This window comes from Penicillium psychrosexuale, assembly GCF_028828465.1.
Source record: "Penicillium psychrosexuale strain IBT 29551 chromosome Unknown utg000003l, whole genome shotgun sequence".
NCBI lineage: Eukaryota > Fungi > Ascomycota > Eurotiomycetes > Eurotiales > Aspergillaceae > Penicillium > Penicillium psychrosexuale.
In genome coordinates this window covers 2,627,380-2,648,210 of record NW_026643188.1, presented here as the reverse complement: position 1 = coordinate 2,648,210, position 20,831 = coordinate 2,627,380, and the positions used below count along the sequence as shown (strand labels likewise).

General features: G+C 48.6%; 8 protein-coding genes across 8 annotated transcripts; 3 read left to right on the top strand and 5 right to left on the bottom strand.

Moving 5' to 3' along the window:
• Window positions 1-512: 512 nt before the first annotated feature.
• On the top strand, window positions 513-1,171 carry N7518_004935 (ubiquitin-like protein ATG12; the record flags this gene model as incomplete). The annotated part of the gene is made up of 3 exons (XM_057185862.1): window positions 513-765; window positions 851-1,050; window positions 1,112-1,171. The coding sequence occupies 3 exons, from the start codon at window positions 513-515 to the stop codon at window positions 1,169-1,171; spliced, it is 513 nt and encodes a 170-aa protein (XP_057042632.1).
• Window positions 1,172-1,295: 124 nt separating this feature from the next.
• On the bottom strand, window positions 1,296-2,442 carry N7518_004934 (3-methyl-2-oxobutanoate hydroxymethyltransferase ECM31; the record flags this gene model as incomplete). Its single annotated transcript, XM_057185861.1, has 2 exons — window positions 1,296-1,919; window positions 1,987-2,442. The coding sequence occupies 2 exons, from the start codon at window positions 2,440-2,442 to the stop codon at window positions 1,296-1,298; spliced, it is 1,080 nt and encodes a 359-aa protein (XP_057042631.1).
• Window positions 2,443-3,975: 1,533 nt separating this feature from the next.
• Window positions 3,976-6,070, bottom strand: N7518_004933 (protein serine/threonine kinase activating protein nimO; the record flags this gene model as incomplete). The annotated part of the gene is made up of 3 exons (XM_057185860.1): window positions 3,976-4,095; window positions 4,161-5,480; window positions 5,573-6,070. 3 exons carry the CDS (start codon window positions 6,068-6,070, stop codon window positions 3,976-3,978), a joined length of 1,938 nt encoding a protein of 645 aa, XP_057042630.1.
• Window positions 6,071-6,747: 677 nt separating this feature from the next.
• N7518_004932 (aminopeptidase P family protein) lies at window positions 6,748-8,727 on the bottom strand (the record flags this gene model as incomplete). The annotated part of the gene is made up of 10 exons (XM_057185859.1): window positions 6,748-6,777; window positions 6,832-6,958; window positions 7,012-7,130; window positions 7,178-7,399; window positions 7,458-7,491; window positions 7,544-7,587; window positions 7,638-8,030; window positions 8,083-8,243; window positions 8,311-8,475; window positions 8,532-8,727. 10 exons carry the CDS (start codon window positions 8,725-8,727, stop codon window positions 6,748-6,750), a joined length of 1,491 nt encoding a protein of 496 aa, XP_057042629.1.
• Window positions 8,728-9,124: 397 nt separating this feature from the next.
• N7518_004931 (pyridoxamine 5'-phosphate oxidase family protein) lies at window positions 9,125-9,982 on the top strand (the record flags this gene model as incomplete). The annotated part of the gene is made up of 2 exons (XM_057185858.1): window positions 9,125-9,188; window positions 9,243-9,982. 2 exons carry the CDS (start codon window positions 9,125-9,127, stop codon window positions 9,980-9,982), a joined length of 804 nt encoding a protein of 267 aa, XP_057042628.1.
• A 260-nt stretch (window positions 9,983-10,242) lies between these two features.
• On the bottom strand, window positions 10,243-15,788 carry N7518_004930 (uncharacterized protein; the record flags this gene model as incomplete). Its single annotated transcript, XM_057185857.1, has 7 exons — window positions 10,243-11,243; window positions 11,294-11,759; window positions 11,802-12,348; window positions 12,407-14,108; window positions 14,178-14,499; window positions 14,560-14,808; window positions 14,868-15,788. 7 exons carry the CDS (start codon window positions 15,786-15,788, stop codon window positions 10,243-10,245), a joined length of 5,208 nt encoding a protein of 1,735 aa, XP_057042627.1.
• Window positions 15,789-18,056: 2,268 nt separating this feature from the next.
• Window positions 18,057-19,155, top strand: N7518_004929 (E2 ubiquitin-conjugating protein UBC8; the record flags this gene model as incomplete). The annotated part of the gene is made up of 8 exons (XM_057185856.1): window positions 18,057-18,089; window positions 18,168-18,175; window positions 18,232-18,285; window positions 18,348-18,388; window positions 18,510-18,542; window positions 18,593-18,707; window positions 18,777-18,958; window positions 19,019-19,155. 8 exons carry the CDS (start codon window positions 18,057-18,059, stop codon window positions 19,153-19,155), a joined length of 603 nt encoding a protein of 200 aa, XP_057042626.1.
• An 881-nt stretch (window positions 19,156-20,036) lies between these two features.
• On the bottom strand, window positions 20,037-20,728 carry N7518_004928 (LAMTOR1/MEH1 family protein; the record flags this gene model as incomplete). The annotated part of the gene is made up of 3 exons (XM_057185855.1): window positions 20,037-20,331; window positions 20,400-20,551; window positions 20,678-20,728. 3 exons carry the CDS (start codon window positions 20,726-20,728, stop codon window positions 20,037-20,039), a joined length of 498 nt encoding a protein of 165 aa, XP_057042625.1.
• Window positions 20,729-20,831: the final 103 nt, after the last annotated feature.

Genomic DNA, 20,831 nt, shown 5'->3' with positions numbered 1-20,831 from the left:
ATGTAGTACTGGATTGATATTCCTATGGGGCGAAACAAAGGCCGCCCGGATCTGGAGTATTGCCCTAGCCGGAGTGTCCTTCTTGGTCTCCCTCGCTACAGAGCGCAAGAGTATTCGGTTGGACGATGCTAAAAAGAGAGCCGAGAAGAAAGCTGCGGCTGAGGCTGCGACTCCTTGAACCCGCATTTTATCAATGATCGAAGACTTCCCGGTTCCATTTTTGCGTGACCCGACGATGTAGAGCTTTTCTCAGGATAAAATTCTGCCTGATGTTAACGTTACACCTCCGACCCTAAAAGGTTGGATCTAAGTAAACCCTTTACAATTATCTATGAAAAGAAAAGAAGGCAAACTTCTTTCAGAGCTATGAAGCCCTACAGGAAATGATTGTTTACACATTTAAGCGTAGCCCAAACTTTAAGCGCGTTAAGGTCCCCCGCCTCCGTCAACCCCCAACTTACTTACATCTTTCTCCTCCCATCTACGTACCTCTCTTAGTAGCATCATACATCATGAACCCATCTTCTCCAACACGCTCTCCACAGCGCTCCCCCACTCCAAATCTACAAACCACACTCAGCCATCGCCCAAGCCTGCGGCAGTCCCAGAGCTCAGGCACACCCAGCTCAGCAAACGCCCCGATCCCAGATGACGACCATGGCGCTGATCTACCGATGAATATGTCTGCATCGGTCATGCTGACCAATTTACCCCGTGATGCGCACGAGGCTCTCGCGGACGTGGAGAGTATTGATTCGGGGAAAGGTAAGACCCCTCTTCTCCGGGGCTTTGGGTTGATCAGATCACCGCGATATCCTCAAATGGGAGAATTCAACTAACAGTGATTAAGTTACTGTTCGCTTCCAGCCTCTTCCGTCAGCCCCGATTTTGAAAAGTCGGGTGTTCAAGGTTAGCGCTTCGCAGAAATTCGAGACAGTTGTCAAATTTCTGCGCAAGAAGCTGGACTGCAAAGAGACCGATTCTGTCTTTTGTTATGTTAATAGTGTGTTTGCGCCTGGGCTGGATGAAGGCATGGGCGGACTATGGAGGGTGAGTGTCAACTCGATTTTCTACCGTACTTCCTCGAGTATGAATGCTAATGTCATAATAGTGTTTCAAAACGGACGATCAATTGATTGTCGCTTATTCGATGACGCCAGCGTTCGGCTGAGTAGGCTATGAACAACCAACACGAACTGCTCAATGATGCTATGTACAAATGATGATGATGATGATGCATTAATATAGACAAAATATGCAAGAAATGGCCACGAAAAAAATGGCAATCAGGCGCATCATAATTCCCGGAAGACCTCGTCCACCGTTTTCTGAAATTCGGCGAGCTCATCCTTCGCAATTGGATACGTGTATTCCTCTGAAGGGAACGCCCGACTCTTAACCTCATCGCGATAGAGCGAAATGCCACGGGAAGCCTCATCCCAAACATCCGCATACTGCTTAACAAATTTCGGCACGAACCGACCGGGCTGGAAATTCCCAGTCATGTCAACCTGCACCAGAACCTGCCCGGAGCAGCCATTCCCGGCACCAATACCGATAGTCGGGATCCGTAGTTTCTGCGTGATGATCGATGCAACCTCCGACGGTATCGCCTCAAGCACCAGCATGAACGCGCCAGCCTCTTGCATCGCGAGAGCATCGTGCAGCATCCTCACCGCACTGACAGCCGTCTTGCCCTGCACACGGAAGCCGCCGAGGGCATTCTGCCGCTGCGGTGTGAGACCGACATGACCTACCACCGGAACACCGGCCTGTGTGATGCGCTTGATTGTGGGTGCAAGTTCTTGGCTACCTTCGAGCTTGACGGCGTGTACGCGACCTTCCTTGACCAGGCGCAGTGATGACTCGATAGCTTGCTCTGCGCACACTTCATATGACCCCATTGGTAGATCTCCGACCTGGAATTGGGGTATGATTGTTAGTCGGTGGCATTGTGGAGCCAGTCAAAAAATCCCGGCAACTCACAATGAACGCGGCTTTCGTTGCCCGCGCTACGCTCCGACAATGAAGAATCATCTCTTCCATAACTACCTCCGTCGTGTTTTCTAGTCCAAGCGCTACCATCCCTAAACTATCCCCTACCAACACCATATCCATCCCCGACGCATCGGCTACATGAGCACTGGGAAAGTCATGTGCCGTGAGCATTGTGATTGGCTCCCCCTTTTTGTGCATGTTCTGGAGCGTCTGGATAGTAACCTTCTTTCGTGCCTTTTCATTTTCACGGAGTGTGGGCGCGGAGTAGGAGCTATGTCGGGTTTGGAAGAGGGAGTGCGTCGGTACTTGGGAGGACAGGGCAGAGTAGCGGCCGGTGCGAAGGGTGTGTGTGGCTTGCGTCCTGGTAGCGGATATCAATCTCGTTCTTAGAATCGTCGAAGAGATTAGCGCTGTGCGCTGCAGCACAGAGCCTGGGGCGGCCATTGGGTTTGTGGTATGATTGTCAAAAACGGAGTGGCGCGGCTGCACCTCGTGACGCACGATCTCAAATACCGAGGATTTCGGTGCCCAAGAAGTATATATCTCAATATGTACCAATATGCAATGATATATGCACAAGTTGTATCCCGTCCGAGCTGTAGAAGTGGCAATAGCAAAGGAATTATGACTTCAGCGGCGAACTCAAGCTTTTCGTGTGTGCGAGCAAAAACGATGAAGAGAGCGAGAGGTCATATACCGAGGAATATGTCCGGAGCTTCGGTTTTGTATTTTCAATATCCTTCTGTCCGGAATGTGCTGGGTTATGCTGCGTAGTTGGGAGCATCAAAAATTCCTGAAGTTGAAGATCTTCGTTACTGCCGCCGATTACGGGGCCGAGTACCGAGACGTTTTGCGGGGCTGCAAGGTACATGGACTCAGGAACGGTGCATTCACGCCGATCTAGCGCTAGTAGGCATATGTGACTATGATAATTGTCTCTTTATCAACTGAATATTCAATATAAAGCTTTTATTATGTTGACATTAACTGGAGCTCGAGGGGATATTTTTTTTTACTCTCACCGCCTGGCACTAATGTCACCGCTCGCAGTTTACGTCACGCCGAGGTGATTACCGCATTGGGCTAAGTGAGGGGCCTCGCACACTTTCTACTTCTGGCTGGTGTTTCTTTACTGAAGAATGTATTTTATAGCAGACAATTCAATTAGCACGATACAAACTGCATACAGATCATCGAGTCGAATAAATGGTTATTCGGGTAAGTAATGTCACGAGAAAGTAAAAATCTCAACAGAGACTCGGCCGCCTACGCTGGGTAATAAAGCCACAGCCCATCAGAAAACAAGATACCACCAGTGAGAAGACACAAGGAAAAGCTGACGAGATAGAAAATATGGCCCCGTGGGACCAAAAAGGGGGATAACGATGTGTTAGAACGGAGTGCAATGCAAGGTTAGGAACCCTTGGTCCATGCTAAATCGTCCTTTATACCTTCGGTATATCGCAACCGGCCACAATTAGAGACCGTAAAGCAGAAGCTGGTTGCACATGAGGCAAGCAGCATCGACGATGAGTTTTTCTTGGAGCAACATGAGAAATGAAAGTATCCAAAATTGCCGTCGGCGGTTGATATAGGTCGGTTCACGAATTCCAAGGCGACCTGATGCTGTTTTAAAATCGGATATTCAATACAATCGAAAGAAGTGAAGAAAGATGCTGTAAAAGAGTGGACGACCTCCATCGAGGTCAAGCCAAGCAGATCAGACCGTAGGAGAAGAACTGGTTACTGGTACTGCTGATGCATGATAAACAAAAAGAAGAGAGGGAAAAAAAACGCCACCATGCATGTGTCGATGCCGAGGGTATGTTTATGCGAGGTTCTGAGATTCAAATTGGACATGACGGAAATAAAAATGCAATGTGGTAGAAGAAAGATACTCCACCAGGGTGCGAAGGTATCGGATAGAAGAGGCCGAGGTCGAAAGGAAATCATGGAATGCTGTGAGAAACGGCAAATCTATTCGTCATATTCATATTCGTCCTTGAGGGGGCGCTGAATTTCGGAGAGCAATGCATCGAGTTCAGCCCAGTTCGTGGAGTTCGCGGCAAACCGACGGTGTTTGCGAGTCAAAGTGTGCTAAGAGATTGATTAGTATCGAGAAGGACCTAAGCAACAAGGAAACCTAGATAATCTTTTTTTACCTCTTCAAAATCGTCGAACTTATCCCTGCAGTTCTCGCAATAGCCAGGCTTAGAATCTCTGCGGCGTTCGGATTTCTTTTGCTCATCTTTGTCATCCCTTTGTCGCTTTGAACCAGCGATCTCAGATTGCTTTGCCTCATTTTCATTGATGACAACGTTGGGTTTCCCAGGGGGTTTGGTGTTGTTCTTCGTCGTAACCGTGGTGAATCCATCCCCACGGCGTTGAGGAGCAGCCATCGATCCCGCCGTGAATCCACCTGTACCTTTCTCGAGAACCTTTCGCTTGAGCCCATGAACCTCCTTGCTGAGCCCAGCTTTCGCGCCAGGTGCAGCAGCAGTAGATGAGATCATTTGTGAGCGAATTGCGGATGTCATGTTCGACGGCTGAATACCGGAGGCAGCTGGCTCACAACCAGCATAGAAGGGCCCGGTGCGAGGGAAGTGGGGAGGAACAAAGCTTTCAGAACTCTTTCGCTCATGGGTTTCATCCAATGGTTTTTGGGTTTCATTTTGGATTGGAGGCGGAACCCGTTCCTCTTGCTTTGCCGATGGCTGGGAGTGTGCCATCTCTGTTGTGGTCACAGATTCGGGAGCTTGAACTGGCGCAGCTGCTTTTGGCTTAGCATGACGTGTCCCATCAGCCGCGTGAGATGCAGCCTTCTTCTCTTTGTGAATTTGGCGCAATCGGTGTCGGTCATATTCCTTCCTGCTTGGGGGCTCATCTATGAAGGGACATTTTCCGAGGGGAGCACTTCGGAACTGTGGCCAAGATCCATCCTGGCGTCTAGCGACTCGGGGGTATTCTCGAACCATGACTGGTTTGGTCTTCTCGTTCATGTCATGGATGTAGACAAATGGACCTTTGAACATTATCATTTCAAGTGATGCCAATGGATCACGATCGGACGGCCCATTAAGCAGTTCCTGACGAAGAACCCGCGAAAGATCAGCGTTGGCGGCGTTACCACCGGCGGCCTTATTCCGAGCAGCCTGTTCATATTGGGCGGCGATGTCACTGTCATTGATGGTAGTGATCATACGTTGAAGCTTTTCCAACGCCCAGATTTTCATGCCCATCTGTCGAGCCCTTTGCAGAATGTCCATGGTGCCTTGGTCACGTCGGGTCTCGGTTTTCAAAGAAGCATGCAGGTGATTCTCGCCATTTCTCTCTATGAGAGAAGGGTTGACGGTTAGAACGTTGCTATCGCGGTTTCTAGCGTCTACGGTTGACTCCGGTTCTGCTGGGGTGGCCGATTCTGGGGGGATAACTCGTGAAGTGACAACGTGGGTTACTAAGCGCGAGAAAAACTTCTCCTCACGCTACATCGAAGTGTGTTAGAGAAGATGCCAATGGGGGTGTGTAATCACTGAAGACGGGAGAGCTCAATGTTCCGTGGGGCAATATGACTTACAGCTCCAAGTGCAGTGACCTGGCGAGAGAACCGCCGTCTGACATCCTCGGGAATGCTATCGAAGTAAAACACAAACTGTGGGAATGCCTTCCTATAGTGCCGCTGCCATTGTCGAATGGAGTCCATGGTATCCGCCGGAGCCTTCTCGACTCTCACGTGCTTCACTTGCGGTTGGCGTTCCTTCTCCCTGGCTGCGACGAGCCTCTTTTCAAATGCACTAGGGTTACTGTTGTTCGATCGTCGGGCGAAAAGTTTCGAGTCCGTGTTCGTGGTCTGGCAGGTGGCGGAACGAGACTCGTATTGCATGTTCTCAATCAATTGTTTCTTCGGCGGTGGTTGTCCGTACGGGATCTCCGTTTGAGTAGAGCGAGCTCGTTTAACTGGTAAGAGCCCTGCCCTGTGTGGAGAATTGGTTGCATTCGGCACGTTTGCGAGTGGACGACGAGTCGCCATGGCCATGGAGTTTCGTGGCGAGGGAGGTACGAAGACAGTTGCCATTGGGAAACAAGTTCCCAGGGTCGAGAACGCGTCTAAACGTTGTATAGTGACAACAGTCAAATATCAAAGAGGGGTACTCGGTCAGGAGCACGCGTGCTACACGTCTAGGGTTAGAGGAGATCAGAGAATGGACATTGTGTCCAAGAGACGATAACAAGCAGCCGAAGGAAAGAGGAATAGATCGAAGTGTTCAAGGGCGGGATGGGAAGAGAAAGACGAGGTGGAAGACCTGGAGGAGGAAAGAAAGAAGAGCAAAGCACGTCGTGTGGTGTGGAGCTTAGTTTGTTTTGGGCGGAGGCCTGACAACCAACGGCAGAGCGCGAAGCATGAACATCAACATTGCATTCTTTGACCGCGACCAAGATTCTTTTCGAGTTTCTTTGCTTCTCTGCTTCCATTCTCGGTCTCATTCTCTGGGGATATTTTGTGCAATGTTCTCTTATTAACATACAGCCGCTAAAAACTGCCGAATCGACTCCAACCTCCCCGGACCAGCCTTCGGGTTAGCCGCAGACCAGCCACCACAAAGTAATCTAGGCAAGGATAGTTCAGACATGTAGGTTTTAGTTTAGAAATTAGATAGGATAAAATAAAGGGGCACAAACATGATCTTTTGAAGCCTTATGTTATTGTACATGGGAATTTGAGGGATCTAACGGCTACCGTATACATCACATCTAATTACGCAGTGCCTCAATGTCCGCAACCTAGTAAAAGTTAGTCACGAGTGCATGCGGGGGGTTACTAGAGTTAAAACATACCTCCTTGACAGCCTCAGGGGTTAAGACAATCGGGTGTTCATCTCCGACACAAACACTATCCTCGATGCGAATTCCGATCCCACGGAAATGGGCGGGCCATCGTTCATCATTAGGAACATAGATGCCCCTGGCATGTATTAGCTTGTTTCAGGTCTGCGGAGAAAGAGGCTGGGGACGAACGGTTCAATTGTTATACATTGACCTGCTTTCAGGTCGTACCCTCTAGAATACCCGGGGCAGTCGTGGACGTCCAGGCCGACATAGTGGCCTAAATGGTGCGGGAAGAGAACATTCAGTGCCTGGTCGGAGTCAGCGGCATACTCATGGAAGGAGTTCGGATGCATACATTGCCGGAAATATCAAAGCCAAGCGACTTGAGTTCATCTTTCAACCCATTCTCGGCGATGCTATGAAGTTTGTCTAAAGAAAGTTTGGAAGTCTCGCGGCACAGAGCGAGACAGCTCCGGTGCACTTTGAGCACAGCATTGTACAGATCCCGCTGGGGATCAGAGAACTTGCCATTGACAGGCCATGTTCGAGTAATGTCGGAAATATAGCCTCCCCATTCCTATAGTTTGGTCAGTATCCTAGAGCTGTAAGATCGAGTTCAGATTAGAAGAACTTACACCACCGCCATCAACGAGAACCAAATCACCATCCCTAGAATTAAGTGTAAGCAGAGTCTCAGAATAGTTTGGAAAGCCATACGAACTTCAATACATCGTCATTTCGTGTGTAATGAATAGCCAAGGCGTTCTAGGTTCGTCAGTATCCACTTCACCTAGAACAAAAGTCGGGGAATTTACCTGGCCACCCGCGACAACGGGGACGAAAGCATTTGTATCACAACCATTCACCTTGAACTGGTACTCCAGGAAGGAATAGAGATCTTTCTCTCGGGTAAAGTCCTGTCGCATAGCCTCGGTGAAGGCTCTCCCTGACGCTTGTCCCAGTCGCCGCATCTGTACGACCTCATCCTCACTCTTGAACACCCTCATTTCATTGAGCAGATTCTTCAGGGGCTTGACTCTGCGGTGGTCGACGACCTTCTTCAACTTTTCCGACGCGAGTGTTGGTCCATACAGATACCGATTCAAGGATGATCTTGAGCCATCAAATGTCGGGATATCCGAGTAAACTTCTGTCGCTCCCTGAACAATACTCGGCAAAATATCTCCAATGCGTTCGATGTTTCCTGTCTGTTCTCGGTGTCAGCTCGACGGTTCACCTGATTAAACCAAAACTCCGTACCTCATCCGCATTGAAGACATCCACAGCAGCCTGGGTGCCGGAGCGCGCCCCATCCCAGAGTTCTGCCTTGGGATCCTTTTCCCGCACGTATAAATGGAAAATATGGTTATCGCCAGAGCCGTCGTTCCCAATGATCGCCAATGCATTCGGTTCGTTGAATCCTATCCGGCGTGGAAGTGTTTAGCGGGTGTCCTCCGCAGCATCACGAGCGTGCCAAGCAAAACTTACCCGTCAGGTAAAAGAAATTAGAATCCTGGCGATACTCATTGAAGATCCCTTGGGCACGGTACTTGACTTCCGAGGCAGCCAACACCGCAATCGCGCCTTTGGGTAGCTTGTTGGCGAGCTTCGATCGACGTTGTGCATATTCAAGGGCGGTTATTCCGGGAGTAACTACACAACAGACGATCAGCGAAATACAAGACTCAAGGACACAGATAATGACAAACGTTCGCCTGGGCTGAGGATATGAGGATGCGTCTCATGCAACGGTTGGCCGAATCTGAGTTCCGCGGCGGCCACCGAGGTAGCGTAACTGCGAGACAGAGGGTTGCATCTAGGCAGTTGGCGCAATGAATGACTCAAAGGCCTAGATGAGCGCAGATTGATGGCGCACTGGCGCATAAGAGACCTGCATGCCGCCATGCTTCAAGGTCCCAAAAATAAGTGATAAGAGTAAACTGTTGGAGTCGTTGTTATCGCCAGGTTCGCGGTCCAGTCGGCGGTGTGGGCCAATCACCTCGGCTGCGTTTGGCATCGGAGACCATTTTCTTGTCCACTCCCATGTCATGTCGTATACTTGATTCTTGGTTTGATGCATCTGTGCGCAGCCTGCTATCAAGAATGTCTCGGTCTAATCTTTGTGGGGAAACCTTGCGCGGATGGACCTGCTAAAAAGGGTGTTTGAAGGCGTGCCCTAGCTCATCGGATCACCTATCTAGATTCGTCATCTATCTACGGAGTACATACTTAAATGCTTAGATCGTCGCGGCTTACTTCTTGCTTCTCTTAACTCCACACATTCTACAGACTGCCATACATCATGGGCCGAACTTTGACCTACCCGAAGAAGGTTTCCAACACCGCCAACCGGTACAAGCATCGAGGTACGAGATGACTATAGATCTACACCCAATCCAACTATTAACACTATATTCTAGCCACATATGACCTAGGTCCAATCCATTCAATCATCAATGACTCCCAAGTTCTTCATGTATCCTTCAACCCAGGCCCGGACGACCCATTCCCCGCAATCCTACCGATGATAGGACAAATGGGATCATTCGAATTCCCCTCTGCGAGCATCGATGAGCCTCTAGAGTGCTACCTCCACGGCTACGTCAGCTCACGGATTATGAACCTGGCCCGCAGCTGCAGCGATGGCGAGGGACTCCCCATATGCGTCGCAACAAGCAAAGTAGACGGGCTGATCCTATCGCTCACGCCCAACTCGCACAGCTACAACTACCGCTCTGCCATCCTACACGGCTATGCGACCCTCGTCACAGATGATGAAGAAAAGCTCTGGGCCATGAAATTGATCACGAACTCTGTCCTCGCGGATCGCTGGGATCACTCGCGTGTGCCGCCGGATCGTGCGGAGATGCAGTCGACTGTCATCCTGAAGGTAAGGATTGTGGATGGCAGCGGCAAGATTCGTGATGGTGGTGTTTCGGATGAGCGTAAGGACTCAGGCAACGCGCAGATTACTGGTAGTGTCTGGACTGGTGTTGTTCCGGTATGGGAAACGTTTGGTACCCCGGTTCCAAGCGGTGATAGTACGGTCGCTGAAGTGCCCGAGTATATTAATTCGTATATCGCTAGCAAGAATAGTCGGAACAGAGCTCTGGCGGAGAGTGCAGTGAAGGTTCAGCTGCCACCCGAGGAGCAGCACTGAGTCAGAGGCCGGGTTGGTTAAGTTCATGATGTTTTTTGAGGTGATCATAATCTACTGCTTTTGAGTATATATATTTCTTAATCTTCCAGTTCCAGTATATATTGGAAAAGAAGCCACAAGAATGTTCATTAGCAAGTAGCTGGCATTTCTAGGAACAGGGAATGAAGCAACAGACATGATTAGGATATATTGCAAAAAAGAAAGACCGTTCAGTACAAATAATCATTGCGCTAGAAATTACCATGTCCAATACAAGCAAACTAGCAATGATCAAACATGCTTCCCCACGGATCATCCTCAGACTTATTATCATCTTCGGAGACAACACCATCACGGCCAGTAGCCTGTCCTGCCGCCACCAATCTCTTAGCGACCTCATTCGCCTCAAACAGACTAACAAGTCTTCTCTTTCCGGGCCGTTGCTGGGCCCATTCCCGACAAACCCGAAGCGTAGCCATCTCCTTGTCATACGTGACCCTGCTACCGGGGATGAAGAAGTGACAACCGCGCTGCAAAGCGCTCTGACTCACAGGGGGATTAACCCGCGACCTTGGAGAACCGTCAGGCGGTCCAGAGGTACTCTTGTTGACCCAAGCGTCAACTGCCATTTCGAGAGGAGTCGTACCGGTGGCATTCTCCCGGTTGAGCATGTCAGGACGACGATCAAGGAGTTGTCCTAGGACTTGGGGGAAGCATTTCTTCACAGCATCATGAACTGGTGTGTTTCCAGCTTCGTCAAAGACCTCGAGATGCTTTTGGTCCGTGGAGTTGGCTAGGCCCAGAATGAGGCTCGTCATGGAGGTTACTATCTCATCCTCGGTCTGGGGACTCTTAGGGGGCCGAGGAATGGCCGGGTCCCTTGGCGTAAAGTCGGGTTGGGCGTGAAGCCAACGGGAAAAGGGCGTCCTTGAGCCTTTACCGGCGCGTTCCATGAGCATTGTTGGGAGGAGTTGCTTATCCAGCAGGTCTAGGAGTTTGCTGCATCGGCTGGAGTTCCTGCAGACTCGACCATTGGCTGATACGAGAATCAGGTGGAGGAGATTGCGCGCCTCTTTGTCGCGGACGGCCTGGTTGGCTCCAGCTTCTACCAAGATGCGGGCAAATCGGACCTTGTGAAGGGACATGGCCCATGCGAGAGGCGTCAATCCCTCTGTCGATCGGACTTCCAAGCATTCAGGGTGATGATCCACAAGATACTGAACTAGACGGACGGATTCGTCATTTGGTTCGGAGATGATTGCGCAGTGGATAACGAGGTTGTCTTATATGGTCAGCTATGTTCGTCAGGGTTCCTGAATAGGTGGCACTTACTTCTCTCTTGAAGCCAGGTCAAGAGTGTTCCTTCGAGTCCGAGCTTGGACTTAGTCAATCGTTTGACTCTCTCATCATCCTTATTCGAATTGAGATACTCCAAGTAATAGCGAGCAGGCGCGGTACCAAGGAAAAACTCCGTACTGGCCAAATTACCCTGACGAGCCGCAATAAGGAGAGGAGGACACTGTGCCCGCCCTCTCAACGGTTTATCTCGACCGGCATTAGCCCAATCAGCACGCTTGCTGCCACGAATCGACAACCCAGGGTAGTACTGAGGCTCTTTCTTCTCCTCAACGCAACAGTCATCACTCAATTTTGTAAGTGGAAGGCCAGCTCCAGTACTTTGAATCATTTTGGCAAGGCAATCGGTACGTCCAAGTGAGATTGCAAGCTGGAACTCGTCGACCTTGACCAAGAACTCACCTTTTACAGAAGGGTTGGTGGAGGCAAGGTCCAATCCAGTCTACAGAAGGAACTCTAAAAGAGGAATGTTGTTTGTGTACACAGCGTATTTCAACAACCCAATCTTGTTGATCGGGTTGTCTTTATTCATCCAAGTCCAATCCCGGTGCCGGTACAGCTTCGGAAACAGGAGGGCTCGCTTGTTCCAATCCTCCTTCTGGCACTCGTCGAAAAACAGGAGTACATTGAACCGTTTCTCAAACGTCTCAAGAGGGGAAGTATTGCTCTCGACTTGAGTCATAACTTCACCGATGTTCTCGTGGGTGAAGGTATCATCAACAATGTGACTGACTATGTTCAAATCTTCGTTATCTTCATGAGAGTCATCACAGTCATCAGAACACTCATCGACGTCTATCTCAAAGTGCATCCGACCGCGAGGCTCCTTTACCTTGTACTGCACGTGGAGAATTCGAAGAACGGTCTTAGCGACTGCGAAATGGCCGCGCATGATGGAAATTGAAAGGGCAGACAGGCCTTGATTGTCGGTTACAGCAATCTCAAGCGGAGCGTTCTCATTGAGGGGTCCCCACATGCCCAATGTCAAGGTTTTTATGATACCAATGTCGCCATTCCAAGCTGCTTCGAAACTGTTATATCAATGTCAGTGGGATATTCTTAGGTTGTGGGATAAAAGGAGGCACATACAGTTTCAGATATCCGTCACGAGCAGAATCAGTAATGCCTGGTACATTGAAGTGGAAGTTGATCTTCCAAGGCTCAGAGGTGAGCTGTGTTCCCTCGGTCGAGACGTAGACTGGGAACTGCACGGGAATTGTCTGCGGAGGATGAAGCTCGTCCCAGGTCTTTGCATCTTTTTGTAGCAGAATGGACTCCAGCTTCTCGTAGTCGCAAATCAACTCCGCAATAAACGCCTTCTTCTCAGCCAAACCAGGAGGATCGGCCGGGGCAGCTTCAGCCCTCTTGGCTTGTTCTTCGCTCTCTCGGGTTGTCTTGCGCGCGTTGCCGAGTAGATCCTTTGCAATGACCATTTTGTAAGTGCCAGGTTGGAAATCTGACAAATATGTATCGTCATTCGGATCGAGGGGAGTCGCGATGGAATTAGCATAGGATTGGTACTTGCGCACAACCAAGAATTCACGAAGGTCACGCAAAGTTTGGCGCACGACGTCTAATACCGTCCGATCCTGGTTTCGATATCTCTCGCTGATATCGGTGTTAGGGTTTACCCCGCGATGAAGCAGATCAATGGCGAGTAAAGGGAGGTCATTCTCAATAGCCAGCAAGATTGGCTGCTTCACACAATACTTTGCGTTTTCTTCGGTGACGCCGTAGTAGGTCGTGCGTCCTCTAGATGTCGTAATAGCCTTCATAACCTCTGCGGGATCAATCTCCGGGTGGGCCCCTGTATTCAACAGCTTGGCTGCCGCGGGTGCGTTCTTCGCAGTGAGAGCAACCATCAACGCCGAGGAGAATTCTGGTGTGTAGGAATGGCCCTGGACTGCTAAGTGATTAATGGCGCGCTTTACTGCCGGCTCATCATGCTGCACGTATATATCAAAAATTCCAAATTTGTCGGATTGAGCAAGGTAGTGTAGCGGTGTCTTCTGCTTGAGGTCTGCTTGCGCTGGTGAAGCGCCGAGCTCAAGAAGGGTCTGCGACATCTCCATTGCTTTTTCGAAAGAGAGGACTTGAACGAGAACCAGGTTAAGAATTGCAGCCTGGGGTGTTTTGTCGCGCTCATTCAATATTTTGATTGGCATCAAGACATCGGCACCAAAGGATGTAACAAGCTCTCTCACGGCCTCAGTATGACCATGTAGAATAGCGAGATGCAAAGGAGCAGTCCGACTATCCCATGCAACGACATTAATGTCGTAAACATCCGGCTCGAGGTCATTCTCCTGGAGCGTATCGTACACGTTCAAATTCTTTTCGTCACTTTCGACCTTGACGTAAGAGGCAGAGGTGTGAGACATGGCATCGTCTTGGTCAATCATATCAATATCTTCATCCTCGTCTGTGCTGGGCTTGGTCTTTGACTCTCCTTTATGTTTCAGAGAATCCTGCTTCTTGACTTCTTCTTCTTCATTCTCATTGCTCTTTGTGAGTAAGATTCGAATCATGTCGACGTCTCCCCGGGCGGCGGCAAGATGGAGCGCTGTATTTCCATCAGCCATACGGGGAATCATGCGAGCACCGCCGTCGACAAGGCATTGAACGACTTCAGGGGTCGAGCATATGCACGCGAGTTGGAGTGGTGTCCGTCCAGTGTAGTCACGGCGGTCTGGATTGGTACCCTCATCCGCAAGGAAAGCTTTCACTGAGTCAACATCGTTTGCCAAGATTGCCTGGCAAAGTTTCTCGGTGCGGCCAACATAAGCCATTTCTACAATGTTGGATATTGGTATTAGTGCATAATTCAGAAAGAAAGAAACATTTCGGACAATTCACTCACCAGTCCAATCGGTTTCAGTGATCGGATTGAAACTTCCAATTTCCTGGCGGCCAGGATCATCTTTGATGAAAGTGATATGACCAGAGATATAAATCTTGCCCTCCTCGTCAGCGACCTTGACTTCCTCCTCGGTGACAGGCTTGGGACAGTAGCCACAGCAGTCGCCAATGACATATTCCGCCTCGCCGAAGAATGCTGGATGACGATGAAGATAAACTGTGCGGTCTTTGGGCTGATTCCATTGGGCGTTCAGCAACAGGTCCTTGGTGTAGAGTAGCTTCTCAATATTCCTGGCATTGAATCTCCGACCGTAAGGAATAGTCTATCAGAGGGTCAGTGATAGTCGAATGGGAGTAAGCTCGGTTGTGGTGAAGATACGAACAAAAGTATGGTAATCGGACACTTGGTCTTGCTCTTGCCATTCAGGCACCTCATCTTCCCAGTCATCCTTGATATTACCATGCAGCATTTTGCCATGACGACGTTTCAGGTACAAACTCAAAGGAGGACGACCTCGTTCCTCACGCCTCTTTTGGAGGTAGTTGTCCCGGTCGTGAGACCGAGGAAGCTTTTCCAATACTAGGAGTCGTGCAAGTCCTTCAGTTCTGGTAAAACTTCTCTCGAAGATAGTCTATCTCAAAAATTAGTTCTGAGATTTCATCCCTCTGGTCCAAGGGATTCAATTCTCACCGGGTCAATCTTCGATCTATCAAGAGCAGGCCAGAAAACCTCAAATCCTCGATGTGAATACTTGGAGAGCCGATTCTCATATGATGGTGATCTTCGAGTTAGATCAATCCGATTCACCTGAGTGATGTATGCAGCGATTGCACGTGGAGAAGCATAGACCTGGCGACCATCAAAAGCCGCGCACGAAGCATCAACGTCGAAGCCAGTGAGGATCTCAGCGACTGAGCGGTAGATGCGAAGCACGATTTGCACATGGCGGTTCGGATACTGAGAAGCAATGGTAATCGTATTCTTCGTCCGAATGGTCGTGGTCTCATAGAGGATAGTATTCTTGATCTTATCCTCGATGTGCATGATCTTCTCAATCGCTTGGTCCTCATTCAGGCCATACAAGAAGAGATCCACATCTGACGCTGGAGCAAACTCCTCATGGTAGTACTTGCGAAGGCCACGCTTTGAGTTGCGATATTTTTCTGGCACAGGCAAAAGTGAGGTGACGACAGCGCTACCAGCAGCGACCACGTTGGACCAGTCAATTTCACTCAATGAGCCCTCTGTAAAGAGCGCAAAGTTGCTCTTGAACTCATTCAAAGAGGGTACAACTGCCGCAGAACCATGTGGTTTCCGGTCTTTTGCACTCAAGGGCAAAATGTACTTCTCCGTTTGCTCTGGCGTTTCCGAGACAAGGTCCCGAGCTCGAATGGAAAGATTTGTGGAGCCGGTCTGGTCGTACAGCGGTACAATGTTGGCATAGTTATCTTGAATTGATGGATGAGAGGGGTCTTGGGCGAATTTCTTTCGCAGAACGGCGTCAAACTCGTTATATGGCTGAACCAAGTCCACCATGGGCTTCTCCGAGTTGGCGTTGACATACTTCACGAAGTCATTGTGCTTCACTGGGAGGGTGGGCAAAGAAGCCATGTTGAAAATGGTGCAAATGTAATAAGAGTGCTGAAAGGATATGTCAACTGGCAAAATGGGGAGATGAAGTCTTAAATAAAGAGGAAGCCAACATTAGAATGTTTAGGTTCATATCGTTGACATCCACTTAGCGTTAGCGTCCAGGCATCCTTAGGCATCCTTAGGCAACAGCCCCACTATTTCCACTTTCCAACCAATCGCTTTCTTCCCGTACAGCCGGATCCTGCGGGCCCGGTCTTAATTAGGCACCCGTAGCAGACGTAAATATGATCACTAGTATCTGATTTGCGAAGAGGATACTTGCTGCGAGATTAGCTGCCACGGTAGATAAATGGTCCCTCGGGTTGGGCTTTTATTAGGGAAGTCTAGCTAGCAACACATACATATTTACACCGCTAGAGAACACACATGCATGAATACATTGGTTTGTAGCAATTATGCTCGCCACCAAATTCTACGGTTTACGACTGGTTATCACAAAGACATTTATAGAATATATCGTAGTTGAGATTCGATTGAAATGTTTCTCATATCCTTGAAAATTGAATATTAGAATTGTTCAAGTCCCATATCGCCAAGTATAGCGGCATATGAATGGGAATGGTTCGAGGGCTGACTATTCTGCTTATATATAAACAACAACTACCTAGTTACTTCATTAGATATCAGCACATAGTGGTTTGTGATCACCTTCTCCCCTTGACTTCAGAATTTATACAACTAGATACGTAAGAAGGAGCTGAGCGCAGTATTTCGCACGTCACTCACATTGAGTGATGATTTTCCATATGATATTTTGAGTTATACTGACTTCTTCTGTCAAAGATCTACAATGAAATATCGAGGCTATAATTATTTTGAGCTTGTGCCTATAGAAAGCTCAGATATGCCTTCGAGCTGTATATCGTGCCTCTTTACCCTTTACCTCCCTAGGCATTTTACATGAGACAAATTCATGTGACTTTTCATGTTTCATGTTTCATTATCAAGACGTTCATCAGATAGGGTCGGATTATTATATTTCAAAGGGTCGGTGGCCATGGTAAAAAGTGGATGAGTGGTACCACTTTGGTCAGAAGAACGTTGATGCGTATGGTCCTGCTCACTGAGTGTATCATCTTGTCCCACAGATTTGTATATATGCCTCTTTTATTCCCAATCATAGGATTCAGGAGGAGACATGCAATAGTTACCTACACTTTCTTTTTTCTTTTTCAAAGCCGACATGCTACAATCATATCCAGACATACAGCTCACCTATAACATTGTATGCTAGAATTAAAACTGGTAATCATAGATCTAAGAAAGAAACATGACCAAAAATTGTTGCACTGATAGCTGAAAGAGATGATGTAGCTGAGGCAGTTGGCGGGGTTCGTCAAGTGGCATCCACGTGACCCATCCTAACCTAACTGGAGGGTCCCTAGGGAACAGAGCATGAGCCAGGGCCGCATCCGTTTTGCTTGATTTCTGATCAGAAAAAAAGATGCTTTAGACAACCGAAAGAAAATGGTATTTACTCTCCCAGAAGGATTTCTTCTGTAATGGTAGCTGCAGTGCCTCTTGTTCTAAGTATCCTATTAGTAGGGAGTACATGGCTAGCTATGGATGACATCTGATGCACACTTTCTACAACATATAGGACGTACAGGGCGCATGTCTCTTTCTTTGTTGTGCATGTATCTTGGAAACACTATTCAAAGAGTGTATAGAATGGCCGCGAGAATTACACTCAAAGAGGTATAACTAAAGTTCAACCATTCATGTAGCACGATATAGATGTCTACAGCAACACAACACTACAATACTATCATGGAAAGATAAACCAATTATGTTCTCAATTATATACCTTAGAAGTGTATCGACCTATCGCAAGTCATCGTCATGGCGCCGGGCCCCGGCAGGCGCTGACTCATCGACTCATCACACGGGCAGGTCCACTGTCCGCGGGCCCGATCTAATGGATCATTCATCCAAGACCTCATTCTCGTCTCTTCTTTCTACTTCCTTCGCTCGGGTCTGAGAAGTGAAGCCCTCTCTGATATCTGTTATCCCTCTCACTTTGCTTCTACTTAATCACCGACCACTTAATTACTTAACATCTATTTCAAAGGCCATCGTCTGCCCCGCCCATTACTTCCCCGCTCCGCCTCCGGGTCTGCTTGCGAATCACGGCATTTGACACCGCTGGGCCTATTTTTCTCTGTGAGAGCCTGCAGCTGATAATACCTTCGAGATCGACAATACTCCTTCATTCAAACCGCCAACATGAGTAGCCCAAAGCGCAGAATCGAGACAGATGTGAGTAATGTTGCGGATCGTCCGATAAGCCCCCAGAGTCGCCGGAGATGCTAATAACGCCTTTTTTTCATCATATAGGTCATGAAGTATGCTCTACAAGTTCAGAAATGTTCAAAATACACGGCACTAACATTCTCGCTAGGATGTACGACCGACAACTCCCTACCCTTTCAAATTCGCCGCCGCTTCTCCGAACGTTTTTGATCGGCCTCGGCAAGCATACTTGGTTGACGGGAAATATACTAACGGTTAATCTAGGCTCATGAGTGACTATGAGGTGACACTGGTCAATGACAACAGTAAGTTCTGGCCCTCTGTCAGCTATAGATCTATACTAACTCCGGACTCCAGTGTATGTACCTAACACACCACAATAAACCATTTGAAGCTCTCCGATACCAACTACTCGCAACAGGCAAGAATTTTACGTTCGTTTCAAGGGCCCGGAAGAGAGTATGTCTCACTCATAATCGACCGGTATTAGATCATACTAACCTTTCTAGCACCATTTACCGGAGGCCTTTGGAAAATTCACGTCGAATTACCTGATCAGTACCCATACAAAAGCCCGAGCATCGGATTCGTCAACCGAATCTTCCACCCAAACATCGATGAGCTGTGAGTCAAGCGTGGTCTGACATGTGTGGAAATGAAACTCTTGAGGTTAATGCGATTCTTCTGCTATAGTTCGGGCTCAGTCTGTCTCGATGTGATCAACCAAACCTGGTCGCCGATGTATGACATGCTCAACATCTTCGAGGTATTCCTTCCCCAGCTCCTCCGCTATCCCAACCCTTCGGATCCTCTCAACGGGGAAGCAGCTGCGCTGATGATGAGAGAACCCAAGGCATATGAGGCAAAGGTGAAAGGTGTGTTACAACCCAAAGGCTTATGTTTGCTATTATGCCATACTGACCGCTCGCCCCTAGAATATGTTGGCAAGTACGCCAGCAAAGAGGCTGTGGATGAAGCAGGCGAGGACACCGAGTCTGAAGATGAGCTCAGCTCGGCGGGGAGCTACGAGTCTGGTGGTGAAGAGCCTGCGGGTACAATGGACGATGTCTAATGGTCTGCAGTTTGACATTTCCGTCAGGTTTAGGATCAACCCGGCACGAACATATTGCATCATCCTACTCTCTTCTATGTCCATCCCTGGATATCAGCGGGCGTTTTCTTTTTCTTCTGTCATAGGGGAGTTGTCATGTATCCATTTTCTTTTCCCTGTCAATCCCATCTTTGTTTTACCCCTTGTCATTGGCATTCAGTCCGGCATTTACGATAATTATCGGCGGAGTCACAGGTTGAATAATTGATGCCGATCTCTCATAAGTATGGGGAGTGAAATTCTTTATAATTTCCCATGATATCTCAATTGTATAGTAAGCTGAAATACTTTTTGTATAAAAACCGATCCCACCTAAAGCTGAACTTCTATATGGGTTGAGATTCTAGAAGGATTATACTTTCAGCATCTACGTAATCCAGATTTCCTGAGACTCACTTGACAGAATCCAAATTGTGTGTCAATTCAGAAAGAATAAAGTCCGGCACTCAAAAGAGAACTACATATACAAGCAGTGCACGACGAACAAGATGATATGAAGACAAAGAAACAAACTCGGCAAATAACAAAACATGCCAACAGAAAAGAAGCCAACATGGGGTGCAGAAAAGAATCTGATAATAAAAGAAAGAGTCTGCGCCAATGGGTATTATCAGGCCAGGAAGAGAGGAATGGATGGCTATGTGCGAAAGACAGTCGACCTGCGATCAATGCAAGAAACAAAAAACCCCCAAAAATAACAGCATGGCGCAAGAAAATAACGAAACGGGTCTTCCAGTACCCTCATCTGCATCCTCGATTTAATTTTCACCAGCCCACACCCTCGTTTGTCGTGTACATCGTCATCGTCAATGTGCAGCGATGCATGCCCCAAACGCATCATCTTAGGTGACGTTGAGAACCCCAAAAACATCATGGTTGGCTTTGGAATCCGTTTTGATATTGGTACGAGACCGTTTCTTGTTCGGGTTCACGACAACTTCACCCCAGTGTTTCGGGACGGTGCCTGACGAGCCAGAGGTGGGACGGCTTGGCGGTGATGTATGGTGGGTAGATACCACAGGTGTTGTTGTATCGGTCCTTTGTGATGGGACGGGAGATGCAGAGATAGGGGTGTGGAGAGTTGCTTGGGGTCGAAGGTGTGGTTGTGGTTGGATGGACCAGATATCGATGACAGAGCTAAGAGACACGATTAGCATGAATTCAATTCCAATCCGAACAGAAGGCAACTAGGACAGTATACTCACTCAGATGTCCGCTGGCAGATTGATTCCAGCGCCTCCCTCTCACGCCTCACATATTCCGAATCTGGCTGGCTAGCCTGATGAGCATGGTTGAGTGCTCCGTAGCCATACCCAGCCTGATAAGGATCATCATCGAGTAGACGTTCAGATTCAGGCTTGAAGAAAGAAATGTTAGACAATTGCACTCTGCGACTAGTACCCCCACGCATCGTGCATTAGACCGAGGTAATGCGCGATGAACATGGTAACGGGAAAGAGACTAGCTTCGGATTTGGACTCACCTCAGGAGAGTCGTGGCGATTCCCGCCGAGGCAGGAGGCACAGATACCCATTTATGAGGATTGGGATCGAGTACTAGTCGGGGGATATTCTTGGCTGCACGTTTGCGCTATGCGATGGGCACGAGGCGTCAACCAACCCAATAGATAAGGTGCA